Source organism: Acipenser ruthenus, chromosome 7 (assembly GCF_902713425.1).
Source record: "Acipenser ruthenus chromosome 7, fAciRut3.2 maternal haplotype, whole genome shotgun sequence".
NCBI lineage: Eukaryota > Metazoa > Chordata > Actinopteri > Acipenseriformes > Acipenseridae > Acipenser > Acipenser ruthenus.
In genome coordinates this window covers 14,332,669-14,347,602 of record NC_081195.1, presented here as the reverse complement: position 1 = coordinate 14,347,602, position 14,934 = coordinate 14,332,669, and the positions used below count along the sequence as shown (strand labels likewise).

The 14,934-nt window shown below is 40.0% G+C and overlaps 2 protein-coding genes across 5 annotated transcripts in view; one reads left to right on the top strand and one right to left on the bottom strand.

Annotated features, from left to right (window-relative positions):
* Positions 1–2,229, top strand: part of LOC117415311 (polycomb group RING finger protein 5-B) — a 62,812-nt gene extending 60,583 nt beyond the window's left edge. For all 3 annotated transcript variants that reach the window (XM_059026429.1, XM_059026428.1, XM_059026430.1), the window contains one exon: positions 1,278–2,229. In XM_059026429.1, coding sequence (XP_058882412.1) covers positions 1,278–1,508 — 231 coding nt within the window. In that variant the 3' untranslated portion in view covers positions 1,509–2,229. The remainder of the gene's footprint in view (positions 1–1,277) is intronic.
* A 7,138-nt stretch (positions 2,230–9,367) lies between these two features.
* LOC117972348 (uncharacterized) lies at positions 9,368–14,318 on the bottom strand. 2 transcript variants are annotated; one of them, XM_059026426.1, is made up of 10 exons: positions 13,966–14,318; positions 12,801–13,376; positions 12,367–12,619; positions 11,906–12,231; positions 11,578–11,662; positions 11,280–11,414; positions 10,873–11,030; positions 10,635–10,743; positions 10,142–10,385; positions 9,368–9,990 (listed from the first exon to the last, which is right to left on the bottom strand). In XM_059026426.1, the coding sequence occupies exons 2-10, from the start codon at positions 13,374–13,376 to the stop codon at positions 9,489–9,491; spliced, it is 2,388 nt and encodes a 795-aa protein (XP_058882409.1). In that variant the 5' UTR covers positions 13,966–14,318; the 3' UTR covers positions 9,368–9,488. The 2 variants fall into 2 exon arrangements, with proteins under 2 accessions (XP_058882409.1, XP_058882410.1); XM_059026427.1 differs by lacking the exon at positions 11,906–12,231 and having other exon boundaries at positions 12,584–12,619.
* Positions 14,319–14,934: the final 616 nt, after the last annotated feature.

Sequence of the window (14,934 nt, the reverse complement as noted above, 5' to 3'; positions counted from 1 at the left end):
CAAGCCTGTCCTCGAAGTAATCAATCATCATGTCAGGATTCGGAACATGAAGTCACATGCAACAGAAACACTGTGAATCATGCTTATTGTCGCTCAGATATGTTCTTGTGACATCATCATTATTTTTAACTGTGTGTCAGGTGGTGAAATGTATTTATGTATTTAGACACGAGCTCGAGACACTAGACCCAGCATTGGGTAACTTCTTGCTGAGGTTATTATATAGCCCATCGTTAACCCACCAACCTCTGTGGATAGGTTTTAATACCATAAATGGCTGTTACCTTTTCAATGCTAACTTGAAGTCATGGCTTCACGAAAGCCATCAGTATGGGGTGTAACTCTTTGTTGCAATATATTAATTGAATGATGCATTACTAAGGTTGGACAAATACAAAAATAAAATAAAAAAAACACCTGCATTTTGTAACACACACTTTTTGTATAGTTGGGCTGTCCTTTACAGCATATATAGCTACAACTGTTACATAAACAGTTGTTTTTTTTAACTCCCTTTACATTTTTTTGTTTTTCTTTTTCTCTAATATTGAAGGGTTTTTTAAATAATAATTTGTATCTATTGATATTTTTAACTGGCTACCATCTTGCTTGCAGGCCTGTGAGGTTTTTCCATTACCTCTTGTTCCTGACTCTTGAGAGATCATGACCTTTAAAAACTGTTGACGCCATCTGCTGCAGGGTAAAGCACAGCATCACGTTGAGTCAGTAGAACAGAGCTGAGAGTTATTGCAAACATAAAAGTTAAGGGAGGGGTAAAACAATGAAATGGCCTTTGCAGCTATTGGTCTTTTAAAACAACTTGCTTCCTAGCCAGGTAGACATCTATTTTGCAGTATATAAAAGGTCCAGGTTGGAAGTCAGTTGCAGTGATTAGACAGCAGATATGACGGCTGATAAGTAGGCTTATGGAGGTATACAATTACTATGGATGTTTCACAGGGGAGCCGCCTATCTGTGAAATTGTGTAGAACAGACTTTATTATCCACCTCAAACTTCCATTAAAGTAATTACTGAGGAATGATATTATCACTGTAGACCAATTTAAACCCCTTGGAGACTTGTTAGGCCAAAACAGTATAGTCCTGGCTGCCAATGATGGCTCTACACTCTATAGCATTGCTGGTAATCCTTTGTATGTTGATGTTTTATTTTTGAAATCGTATTACCCCATTTTATTTATTTTTTTAATTTAGTGGTCGCCAATTATTTTTATTGTTTTCTCCACAATTTAGTAATGTCCAATTATTTTTTTTAGGCTCAGCCCACCGCTACCACCCCTGCGCTGACTCGGGAGCTGTCCTCCAAAGCGTGTGCCATCAGCCAACCGCTTTTTTACACACTGCAGACTCACCATGCAGCCACCCAGAGCTACAGGGTTCGGAGGACAACGCAGTCCTGGGTATCTTACAGGCAAGCCCGCAGGCGCCCGGCCAGACTACAGGGGTCACTGGTTCACGGTGAGCCGAGGACACCCTGGCCGACCTAGCCCTCCCTCCCCCCGGGCGGTGCTCGGCCAATTGAGTGCCGCCCCCTGGAAGCTCCCGTCCTCGGTCGGCAAAGGAATAGCCTGGACTCGAACTCGCGACGTCCAGACTATAGGGCACATCCTGATATTACCCCTTTTTACTATCCAAAGTTAGTACACAGAACATATTGCAATTGTATGCAAACAAATTTTATTAAAAGGTGTGTGTGTGTGAAATGTTTGTATAAACATGAATTATATTTAAAATTGAAGTAATATTTTATGGAAATCTTAGACAGGGGTATGTGACAGAAATAGAATGATTCTTGGTGGTAAATCTCACTCCCGACCTGTGAGGGCGCTAAGTACAGGGAACAGAGTACCCTGGACCGGATGGCCTGACAATTCATTCCCAGGGTTAAAAGGAAGTCGGTCATCTAGAAAGGGGGCGGAGCTCCTGTGCACTAACTCATCTACCTGGAAGGGAAACGATATGGCAGCCGCGGATTGGAGGAGTGGCTGCAATCGTTTACCAAGAGGTCATGAGTGACGGTACAAATAGGGGACGGAGCAAGGTGATCTGTTCCTTCATTTATGGTTAAGGAAACGACCCGGAAGGACCTGTGTTAAAAATATTGTATGTGAGTGTTTTGTTTGTTTTGTCTACTCTCTAATTGTTACTTGTTGTTATTAGTAGAGGTCACCAGACCTGGATTACACCATTAAATCATTTCTAATTGGATTATCACTGTCTTGTCTCCTGATTAAGCACTGCATCACTTCTGCACCTGTACACTGTTAACCACTTTGCCACAGGGTATTATAGATTATTTCCATTTTCATAGTTTACCAAGTCCAGTTGACACCTATACAGTTTACTGTAGGGTCTAGGACCTTTGCTGAAACCAGACACTTGTGTTTTTTATTTTATTTTTAACCATAGTTAGGGTGCTTCTACTCATGTGCTGGCCAATATCGCCATCTGTTGGCAGTTTATTGAAATTAATTGCTTTGGAAAAGTTAATGGTTTGAGTCAAAGGGGGAACATATAGTAAGTCCTACAATGATGTAAGATGTGCGCAAAGTAATTTGCAAGTGCAAAACCCCCATAATGCGTTTGTAAATCGTGTTTAGCAGCCATAAAGTCAGATTTTAGTGGCCGCTAAAAATGTGGCGTTTGTAAAGAATGCTGTTCACCTGGCGTTCTACACCCGCTATCAGATTTGCACTTTGCCTTCATTAATCCATTAAAATTATATATACTAAGCGGGCGCAAACATTATAATGTGATGTAAGGATTTTGCCTTGGACTTAGGCAATTGCTGACTCTCCAAAAACTTTACACCTTTTCTTACAAGGTGCAAACCATTGTAGAAGTGAGTAACTAAGAGCTGTATAAAAGCACACACACCTGCAGAGACCTGTCATTGGCTTCAGGGTGGCTGCTATGGTACTCTACCTGATGCGGCAACACATGGCTCTTGTTGAGGAGAGGCAGGAATACGTTCAGAGGAGAAGGGCAAGACAAAGACTGTACATATTCAATCCCAGGGTCACTTTGTTTGGGATGGTGGAGGATGTGGTGCTAAAGCGTTATCATTTATTTATTTATTAGCAGATGCCCTTATCCAGGGTGACTTATAATTGTTACAAAATATCACATTACAAAATATCACAGTATAAACTATTACATTTCAGAATAACACATTACAGATAAAAGCAGTTCTAAAGTATAATAAAATCAGTAGCAAAACATAAACTTCAAATAAGAGTCAAAAATAGAGAATACAGTAAATAATGACATGTAAGAGCGGGTTAAACGAAGAGCAGTTAACTTATATTAAAACTATTTGCTTATACAAGTAAAGTCCAGTGTGAGCACGTAAGTACGATGAATGAATGAGAATGATTTCAAATACAAAAAACGTGAATACGGATACCTATAAGAGTAAACTCAAATACAAGATACAGGAAGTCGTTATAATTAAGAGCAGTAGTAGAATGTAGTAGAATGCGGCAAGGTATGGAGCAGTTCAGTCTAAGTACAAGCTGATGCAAGAACTGGTACAACTGGATGCCATATAGTCCAGTATAGTAGGAAGTTTTGAGGTTTACAGATGCTGTCTGAACATGTGTGTCTTAAGGAGATACCAGAAGGTGGTCAGCGACTGAGCAGTCCTGATATCCATGGGTAGGTTGTTCTACCACTGAGGGGCAAGGGTGGAGAAGAAGCTGCTCTGGAAGTGGGGGAGCGGAGGGGAGGTACAGCTAATCTGCCGGTGGTGGAGGAGCAGAGGGGGCAAGAGTCTGGTCAAGACAGCGATAGGCAAGTACAAGAGTTTTGAATTGGATGCAAGCAGTGATAGGGAGCCAGTGCAAAGAGTGGAGCAGCGGTGTAGCATGAGCGAAATGAGGAAGGGAAAAGACAAGGCGAGCAGCAGAGTTTTGGATGAGCTGGAGCGGATGGATGGCAAAGGCAAGGAGGCCGTTCAGGAGGGAGTTGCAGTAGTGAAGGAGGGACAGTACCAGGGCCTGAACTAGGAGCTGCGTGGAGTAGTAAGTGAGGAGGAGGAGAATTCTGCATAAAATGAAAAGGAGGTCAGACTTGGAGAGGTTGAGTTTGAGATGATGCTGGTGCATCCAGCAGGAGATGGCCGAGAGGCAGGTCGAGATACGGGAGGAAACGTCGGGGTCAGAGGTGAAAAGGAAAAGATCTGGGCATCAATAGCATAGAGATGATACACAAAGCCATGGGAGGAGATGAGGGGACCCAGGAAGCGGGTATAGAGAGAAAACAGGAGGGGTCCCAGGACTGACCCTTGGGGGATACCTGTCGAAAGATAGCAAGAGGTTGAGGTTGAGCCATGCCAAGACACCCGGTACGTGCGATCAGTGAGGTAGGAGGAGAACCAGGCAAGAGCAGTGCTGGAGAGTCCCAGGTCAGCCAGAGAGGACAGGAGAATAGAGTGGTCGACTGGGCAGAATAGTAGGGGTTGCAGAGGGTGATGGGGAGTGGGTGAGCAGAGGACAGGTGGTGGATGGGGAAGGAGGCAAGGTAGTGAAGAGTTTGTGGATGTCTGATTTTGGAGGAGAAGAAGGGCAGCCAGAATGGTAGTGGTATCAGGGGAAATCCGGGTTTCAGTGAGAATTAGGAAGTCAAGCGAGAGGTGAGAGGCGAAGGCAGAGAAGAAGTCAACTTCATTGGAAGCCGAGCGACAGTTCCAGAGGGCGCCAGAGACAGCGAATGCGGGGGGGGGGGGGGGGGGCGGTGGTAGATGAGCAGAGGAAAGGGGGAGAGGCAGGGAGATGCCAGTGGACAGGAACGAGAGGAGAGGATTATGGGGATATTAAAATTAGTCATGGTAGAGAGCAATAAAGGAAAGGAAGTAGAAATGGCTATGGAAAAGGTTGATGTAAACACAGACATTTTTTTTAATGAGTACAAATAGGGGTAAATATGTTTTGAGGTAAATAGACAAATGTTTCAGGTCATGCACTTATGAAGATGGAAATTTGGTGTACCCACACAAAAATACTTTTCCCATAGAGGCTAAAACCGTGGGTGCAGTATTGGGAGATGCACTGAACCACCACTTTCACATACTGTACTTTAACTGTCTCTTAATTAGGAGGCTGTGTGGTCCAGTGGTTAAAGAGAAGGGCTTGTAACCAGGAGGTCCCCGGTTCAAATCCCGCCTCAGCCACTGACTCATTGTGTGACCCTGAGCAAGTCACTTAACCTCCTTGTGCTCCGTCTTTCGGGTGAGACGTAATTGTAAGTGACTCTGCAGCTGATGCATCGTTCACACACCCTAGTCTCTGTAAGACGCCTTGGATAAAGGTGTCTGCTAAATAAACAAATAATAATAATAATAATAATTAAAGCAGCAGCCTGCAATTGCAGAGGGGGCAAAGCAAGATAAGGACATACATTACAGTACAGAACACATCCCTAGAACTATTTGCAAGGAACATAAGAAAGGTTACAAACGAGAGGAGGCCACTCGGCCCATCTTGCTTGTTTGGTTGTTTGTAGCTTATTGATTCCAGAATCTCATCAAGCCGCTTTTCACCTCCAGGGACAGTGTGTCACTGACGCTGGCATGCGTATCGGGTGAGTAGCTTCAAGTTCTAACATTTAGTTTTTGAGACTTCTAGCATTTGGATAAATACACTTAATGGCTATCTCACCTGAGTTGTTGCCCTTGTTTTGATGTAGTCTTCCTTTCTAGTTTAAATGTTTCTGAACCTCCTCGAGGATCCTTTCTCTGAGTAGATTGGTTCCCTTTTTATTTAAGTGCAGTCCGTCCCGCCTATATAGATAGTTCTTGTTGTAGAATGTGGTCCAATGTTCAAGGAAGGTGAAGCCTTCCTGTGTGCACCACAATTTCAGCCATGCATTTAGATTATTTATTTCCAGCTGTCTGTATGGTACTGCCAGCAGTATCCCAGAAAATACAACAGTTCTGGTCTTGTCTTTTAATTTTCTTCCTAGCTTTCTGAATTTGTTTTGCAGAGATCTTGGTCTGTCTCTTCCAATGTTGTTTGTGTCGATGTGAATGAATAGGAGGCTGTATGATCCAGTGGTTAAAGAAAAGTGCTTGTAACGAGGAGGTCCCTGGTTCAAATCCCACCTCAGCCATTGACTCATTGTGTGACCCTGAGCAAGGCACTTAAGCTCCTTGTGCTCCGTCTTTCGGGTGAGACGTAATTGTAAGTGACTCTGTAGCTGATGTATAGTTCACACACCCTAGTCTCTGTAAGTCGCCTTGGATAAAGGCGTCTGCTAAATAAACAAAATAATAATAATAATACCAGGTCGTTCTAGGCCTTTCTATGTTCTCAGTGGTCTGCGTGACAAAGGCTCCTGGACGGCAGCACACTGTTGTTGTAAGGGGTTCCAGACTGCGCAGTGAACTTGCTGTGTTTCTCAATATGGAGTCCTCAACAATCATGACCTACCTTTTTTTTGCTGTCTGGCCAGCACCGTTGTTCCTTTTGTTCTCTTGATGCTGGTTTTGATCATCTAAATTTTGAAGTGGGTCAAATTTTTTTGACATTTTGATTTCTGGTGGTTGTGTTTGACTACGTTTCTTTTTTTCTTCTATTTCCCTGGTGTCTTTCTGTCTGTTAGGGGTGCAAACTTCCAAGAATTCCGGGTGTGCCAGCTCCTTAAACTCTTGTTGCTCTGTCATTTTGTGCAGCTCCATTTCTAGCATACTTACTCGTTGAAGTAAGTCCTGGATCTTGCAGCACTTTACACTGGGTTTTCTCGGATTTCCCACATCATACAGGTGTCACAGATTACTGGCTTGATGGCCACGTTAATTTTTAAGTTTAAGTTTATTTTCTGCAGCTGTCAGCCTGCTTTCAAACTGCTTCTAAACTGCTCTGCACTTTTCCACGAAGCACTTCTCCCATGCTGCCTGTCCACGCTGCCGCTGTTTGGACTCTAGGTTCTAGAGAAAGGACCATACAATGAGTTTAACTGCATGCCATGTGAAGAACTTTAAAATAAGGAACAGCATTGTTCAAGATGTTCTTGCATACATCTCCTCTTTTCTAGGAGTAGACGTAGAGGCATTTTATCTATTTTTAATTAATCAAAAACACTGAATCTGAAAATCGGAAAACTGCCTTCTCTCAGAAGAGTGAAATGGAGTCTGGACTGGGTGTGACAGCCCTGCTCAGGCTGGTGCGACAGCACAGGACTAAAGGTTCAATTAAAAACAGCAATACAGCCAAGCAAGATTCTATATTACCTGGAAACAGAACGTTGCATTTTGCTATCAAATAAGGAACAGTTAAATATGCAACAGGTGTCAACCCTATTGAACTCTTAAAGAGTAAGTAGTGGGGTTCAGAAACAGATAGCGTTATACTACAACTACTACAGTGCTGCTAGTACAATTGTTGAAATAACTTACCTGTAATTTTTATTTTCATTATTAACATCTGACTTTTTACACTTATAACTTTAAACTCTGTTTCAAAGCTGTGTGTAATAGCAGGCTGTTATCCTATGAATTCACAGGTAAAAAACATGGCAGCAGTGTGGAGTAGTGGTTAGGGCTCTGGACTCTTGACCGGAGGGTCATGGGTTCAATCCCAGGTGGGGGACACTGCTGCTGTACCCTTGAGCAAGGTACTTTATCTAGATTGCTCCTGTAAAAACCCAACTGTATAAATGGGTAATTGCATGTAAAAAACATTAAATAAATAAATAATGTGTATAATGTGATATCTTGTAACAATTGTAAGTCGCCCTGGATAAGGGTGTCTGCTAAGAAATTAATAATAATTATTATCTGACTCCAGGCTCCATCTAAACCTCCTAGCGCTAAAAGCAGTAATTGTGCCTTTTAACACCACACAGTTGTTAGTGCCCTGGCTAGAATTAAAGTAGAGCAGTGAAACGAGGTTAAACAAACTATTGTTAATAGATCCCAATTAATCACATATTTTGTGTAAAACTGAACACAATGATGGGCCTAGGACTTTAAGTCAATTTTAGGAATCATGTGTATTAAAAAAATGATTATTAAACACAGTGGTTCTCCCTAAAGGCAGGTGTAGCTCCCCTGAGCTATAGCCTGTGTCATACACATTGTAAAACAACACATATTCATCACTTTAATCTGCAAAAGCCATATGTGGTGTGTGCCATTAATACACACTGGGGGAGATTCACAGAGCCATTTCCTTCAAAGTGTCCTGAGCACCCACTGAAGTTACAAAACTTGAAATAAACAACTGGGTAATGTTCTAGTTAAAGGGTGATTTTCTGCTTCTTGTAAAAATGACACTTGAGTAAAAAGGTTTTTCTATTTGAAGTCCTCTTTGCGAATGCTGTGAAGCATTTTTGTGTTGAACTCATATTCAACTGGTATTGAAATTAATTTAGCCTACAGATGACAAAATTATTAACATTTTTCTTGGCCCTATGTCTTTCCCAATCTCAACCACAAAGCACATCATTTGTGGCTGCAGGTTTTAAGCCAGGCAGTTATGAGGTCTACAGCGGATGGGTGTAGTGTCTGGTATGTTGGGGCTTGAACAGAGTTCTTTATTATGCCAAAGACTTGTTAGTACAAAAAAAAAATAAAAAAAAAGTATTTATATAACATTGAAAAACATATGTATTGTTCACTCATTAGCTTGTGTAGAACAATTGGTATACATGTACACCTGCTCTTATTATAATGTACGCATGTCACACTTCACACAGCTGTGCGTATATCTGGAGAACAGCTTACCCAATTGTCATGAAACTTAGGTTAAGTTACTGAGAGCTTCAGATTCAGGTATATAGAGATGTCTGTCTGTCTGTCTGTTACACATTTTTATATGTATCTGGAGAATCGCTTATCAAATTGTGATTAAACATTTTTAAAGACATTGAGGAAGATTGTTGTGTATTTGTTACAAAGATGTATTTAAGAGAAAAATGTGGTTTCGTTTTTTTAGGTAAAATATGTCAGTTTAAATGGAATGATACGTATATGCTGCTGTATGTAATGGTACAGTTCCAGGCCCAGCTCTGTATCCAGTGCCCCCCCAGTTTCAGATTCTAAATTGATCTATGAGAAATCATTAATCAAATCAAATTAAAGCACAATAATAATAATAATAATAATAATAATAATAATAATAATAATAATAATAATAATAATAATTATTTAAAAATGTCTAGTTGATTCTAGTGTTTGGAAACCCCTTCGTAGGGTCGCCTTGATTGTTTACGAGAATGTAGGCTATGCTAGAATAGTCGGTTGAAAGTAAGCATTATATGTACATTTGTTACTTTACAGTAATTTGGCGTGCTTGTGGGAATCTGTTTAATGCAATCTTTGTAGTGGGTCTGCAGGGCTGCCAACTTTTAGGAAACTGTTTGAGTGAGACTTTTGAACAAGTACAATTTTAGCGCGCGGTGAAGTGCTGTGAGTGACTTAGTTGCAAAACAAATAGACATTTTTTTTTAAAAGATGGAAAATCATTACCTTAGGTGCATTCTGAGCCAGCATTTGAAGCTGCTGCATGTTCACGGTTGTAACTGGAAGCAGCTGACTTGGAGGCCTTGATTACTTCTGCTGGGGGCTCATACTTGAAGCAGTTGGGCTCCATACCGGACATCTTTATTGTCATTATAGAAGACAGTGTGCCTTCCAAGGCCAGAGCATTCCGTGTGTCAGTCTTGTTTAGTCCAATCATTGAAAAAACTCTTTCTGCATCAGCATTAGAGTGTGGCAGGGTTAGAATTAGTTGTGCCACCTTGCTCAGCATGGGTAGCTTAGGCATTCCTGTTACTGGACTCTTGATTGTGGCCATGTGTGCCCACACTTTATCCATCCTGTGGTACACCTCCTGCTCACTGACTCTGCTCACCGCCTGCTCCCAAATGCTTCTGGGAATGTCCTTTTCCTCCATAAGTTGATAGTCCAGGAACTCCTCACTCAACTTGTCCTGTTCTTTGGGATCTCCATATGGAAGCAGATGACTAAACCTGAAATATTTAGATTGAAAGACATTATATAATTAAAAACCCTTTACTTTTCTGTTTCTTTCACATGTTTTATCATTTTTTTAAAACATTGTATCTGTTTCCTGTGTTGCTATCTTTAGTAAATACATTACCATGAATCTAAGAAGCATACCTGTACACAAAGTATAGGGCATCATTCACATCACAGTCCATCTTCTGTTGAAAGTCAATGAATTGTGAATGTTCAAGGACTGGCTCCTTGAAGGGCAGCTTCTTAAAGGCATAGTCAACAGCTGCAACAAAGAATGCCCTCACAGCCTTGTGGAAGTTGTCTACCTGGTACTGACTGATCTCACCAGCTTCATGCAGACGGTTGAGGGTTGTTCTTGTTGTCCAGCCAACATTAAGCTTGTGATCTAGTTAATAACAAAACTTAGAATAAATATATTGTTCCCTTTAGTGTTTATTGCTTTATGCAAGTTTTTATTTTGTTAGTCAGATTCAGTTTGACATTGTTTTACAAAGTTTAAGATTACCCAAAAGAGTAATTAACATCAACAGTAAACATTCCTAGAAATTAATCTTTTCAAATATTTTTAATACCTGCCTTTGAATTCCACATCTTTAAAATTATTTTTACATAGATTTCTATTTTTAGCACATACCTGCCACCTGGTTCTGTTTGTCCTTATACTCAACTTCACACACATCAGCATTTTTTATTGCAGTTGTGGTAACAAACTTGGACATGAGTTTCTTAACATAAGACCTCATCTGAAAAAAAAAAATCACAAATTATATTAATAATAATACAATGGTAAAATGTTCAAAACAAATCATTATTTAATTATACAACTTTAATTATAATGTTGTGGAAAGAAGTGAAGAATATTATATATTTACCTGTCCATGGAGAAGATACACAGATGGCTCTTGGCGCTGAAAGAGTAAATTAAACTCTGTGAAGACAGGCAGTGTGGCCTGGTAGAATAAGAGGTGTACCTCTGTCATTGGATCCTCAAAATGCTTCCTAAGCCTCTTAAAGCGGGCTTGTTTCTCAACTGTAAATGACAGAGACAAAGATATATCAAGCATTATAGCAAGATGCAACTGGCATTTTAAATATCTAGGTGGATGAGCTAGGGTTGTCACCTGCCACCAGAGTCATTTTGTACAAAAAAAAAAGTATACTTTTAAGTATATTTAATATTTAATGTCCCGGGAAGTCAGAGATTTCCCGGGACAGCAGCCTTAAAAAGAGAACAATCCAGGCAAAACCAGAACGGGTGGCAAGCCTAATTAGTACTCACTGTTAGACTTGAAGTAGCTGACAAGTGCTCGATACAGCTGTAGAATGCGGACTACTGCCGTCTCCAGACTCAGCCACCGTGTGGAAACATGGTCTATGACAGCCATGTACTCAGTATCACAAAACACACAGAATTCTGAAAAAAAAAAAAAAATTTAAAATGCTGTGATAGTGGCATTTTATACAACTAGGAAAAAACTTTTTTCTATTGCCTGAAACTGTGTGCTGGTAAAGACTGGCTTTTCATGATTTATTGTTATCATTTCAAAAAGGCTTATTATATTATGAAAAACTCTTACCATCCAGTCTACATTTTCTCTTTGTGCTTGCTTTGAACCAGTATCCAATATCTACAACCACATCCTCCACATCAAAGTCTGACAACTGAAATAGGAAATTTAATTTCAACATTTATAATTTAAGCCAAAGTTTTCTATCTACATATCTTTTTAAATTATTGTTTTTTCTTGTGCATAATTATTTTTGTTTTATCAGAAAATTATCACTCTATAATTATCAGGTTCTAACTAGATTGTTTACACTAATTTGAATCCTCTAAATGATACAGTGAAACTTGAAGGAATTGAAACTTAATGCATATCATCAGTATAAAGTGTCGGTACAAACCTCAATATAATGAGTCCCAGCAGCACTGGCATTGTTGTGAACTATGTGGCAAGGACAACCATGGACATAAACAGTCGGATTTATGCTTAATATCCTTGATTTGATAGAGTTACAGACACCCATGTTCACATTGGCATTGTCCACTGACAGACCTACACAGTTTTGCCATGGGATGTTATCCTTCTTGAGGATACTGTCCATTTTTTCAAAAATGGTCTCTGCTGTGGCAGCATTAGTGCCAGTTGTGATGCACATATCTAGGAACATGTGTTCCACCCTGTCTACATCAAACAGCTTCACAGTCAATGGGTTCATCTTTTCCCTTCCTAAAAAAAATGAATTGATAAAAAAAATAAACTGTGGATAAATACAAACATCACAGTTATTGTGCTTCATTTAATCAAAAACTAGGATTAATGAAAATCATTAAAAGTCCTTCTTTTCTCTAAAATGAGATGTACCTGTATCATTTGATCCATCAGTTGACAAGGTGTATGGCCTGTTTCTCATCTTTTTGACCAGCTCATCATGAAGGTATGGTGCTATCGCCCTGTTGATAATACAAGTAGTCTTGGTCCTTGCAGCACCATATCTTTGTGCCACATCTGAATCCTTAAAACACTCTTTCATCAGTGGGCTGAAGTGGTCAGCAACTGCAAGGGGGACATTGTGATTTACCATCGTCACAGCAACTTTGATCTCAGCTCGTCGTGCCTGAAAACAAAGTATAAAAAAAGAATACTTTTACAGTCAGAACAAAAAGCTGTTTCTGTGGTTAGTCTTCCAGTGTAACAAATGGGAAAAGTACCAGTCAAATGCGTTTGCCAATATCTTCTGTACAAGAAGAAAATAATTTTGGAAAAAACAAAATGTTAAAGAAGTTATTCATTCATACCTTCGCCTCAAGTTGTGTCATGTTATCCACCTTTGGAGCTGTGTTCACTGTAAATTTGGTAATTTGCTGCGATTGCTCCACTGCCTTGACCTTCCTCTGGTGTGACTCGCTCTCTATGTGACGCTCCACATCTGCATGGCCCATATGGTAACAAGCATTCTCAGTTCTGCAAATCTCGCACCAAAAATGATGCTGCGTGAGTCCCTTCTTAATAAAGGGCCATTCTGTTGTCCACCCGGGCTGGAATTTGGATTTATAAGTGGCTGCCCCACATTTGGTTCTTGATTTTCCAGAAGAATTTGACTTCTTGGCTGGCACAGACTTTTTTGTAGAGTCATCTGGTTCTGTCCCATCAGCTGAATCTTCCCCTACACACTCTATCCTGGCTGCCTTTTCAGCAGGTACATCAGCATGACCAGGTTCTGGTGACAGTGGTGTGTCAAGCCTTCCTAGGCCAAAGAAGGCTGTCAGTTTTTGGCTCTCTGGTACTTTTCGCTTTGATCCTGGTAGACACACTTTGGGTTGTTGCTGTCTTCTAGAGCCCTTTGCATGGTTTGGCTTGTTTGATTTACTCATCTGTAAAAAAAAAATAAAAAAAATAAACACTTTTTTTGTATCGGTGTCTAGTGCTCAGTTAAGAGATCAAACACTGGAGTGTGGCAATTCGTTATTTAGACAGTTCAAAGTTATTCATTTAGACAGTTTTTATTTAGACAGTTATTTAGTTTCTATTTGAAAATGGTGTCTGACAAATTAATAAATAATAACAACAACAATCGTATTAATAATAATACTCCTGGTCTATAATTTCAGTAACGGATATTTGCATATTTATAAATCATTCAACATCGAGCTCTAGAATGCTTTTACATATATATTTATATATAACAGTTTATCTGTCAAAAAGAACTCAAAGCAGACAAACCATCATCAAAGCAATTTGAACTTAACCACGAATAATATAAATAAACTATAATAAAGTTTTTTGTTAAAATTACAATTGATGTCATTAATCTGATTTTATAATAGCAGCGAAGGATACTAGCTATATCTATGAACTTCAAAGCAACGCATAATTATTAGCATCATAAATAATCACGGATGATCAGATAAGCACAAATCTTAAGAAGATTAAAAAAAAAATTGTGTGTAACCGTTTTCCTACCTCTCAAGCTGTACCGGGGTTTGTATCTGCACCTCTCACTGCTGTCTCTGTCGCATTTCCCGCTCGCCGCTGCTTAAGCTCGCGGAGGACTTGTGATGGACTGTTACAATTCTTCCCGCGAACCCCTGACTGGTTAGCAAGGTGGTTCATTCCGGCAGATGAAGTACGACACTCTGACTTTTCAGCAGTAATAAATAAAAACATTACACGTGCAGCCATTCAGTTACAGTGTCTTCCAAGAAGAGTGTTAGAAACTGACCCCAAAAATTGCGTGACACTTTTTTACCAATGCGTGTGAGCGTGAGAATATGCTCAAATGTGTGAGTCTCACGGCCAGTGCGTGTGTGTTGGCAGCCCTGGGTCTGCTACTGTATGACTGTATTCGTTTCAAGTACTATTATAGACACCACGTTGTTGCTAATGCGGTAATAATAATTAAAAAAAAAAAAAAAAACCTCTTCCGGAAAGAGCTGTGGTAATTCGTGCTGTCTGGACAGTTCATAATATTGTGCTGGCATGTGATGTATTTATTTATTTGTTTATTGTCTTCACAGTGAAGTAGAGAACACGAGCAAATTGATTTGTCTTTTAAAAAATGATCCCGCCCGAAATAAGTGGATGCCCCCCGACAGCGTTCATGGCTGCCGCCGGGCCTGTTTCTATGTACTGAGTGTTCGGTTCTCAGTAGCGAGCCAACTGTACCTTTTTTTTTACGTATTTTTTTCAAGCTTCTTTTATTTTGGACGTTTTAATACTAAAGCTAAACGAAGCATATGTATAAAGCCTATACAAAACGGCACAGAGAGAGCATTATATTTTAGTTTTGTTCGTTAGGCATATATATATCATTTGTTTCATGTTTGTAATGTTGGTGAAAACTATTCAGATATAAATGATGTTCTCTTCTCATGAACAAAGACATGAAAGCAACGGCAACAACAAAGCAAACACTGCTGCAAACGTAATGCA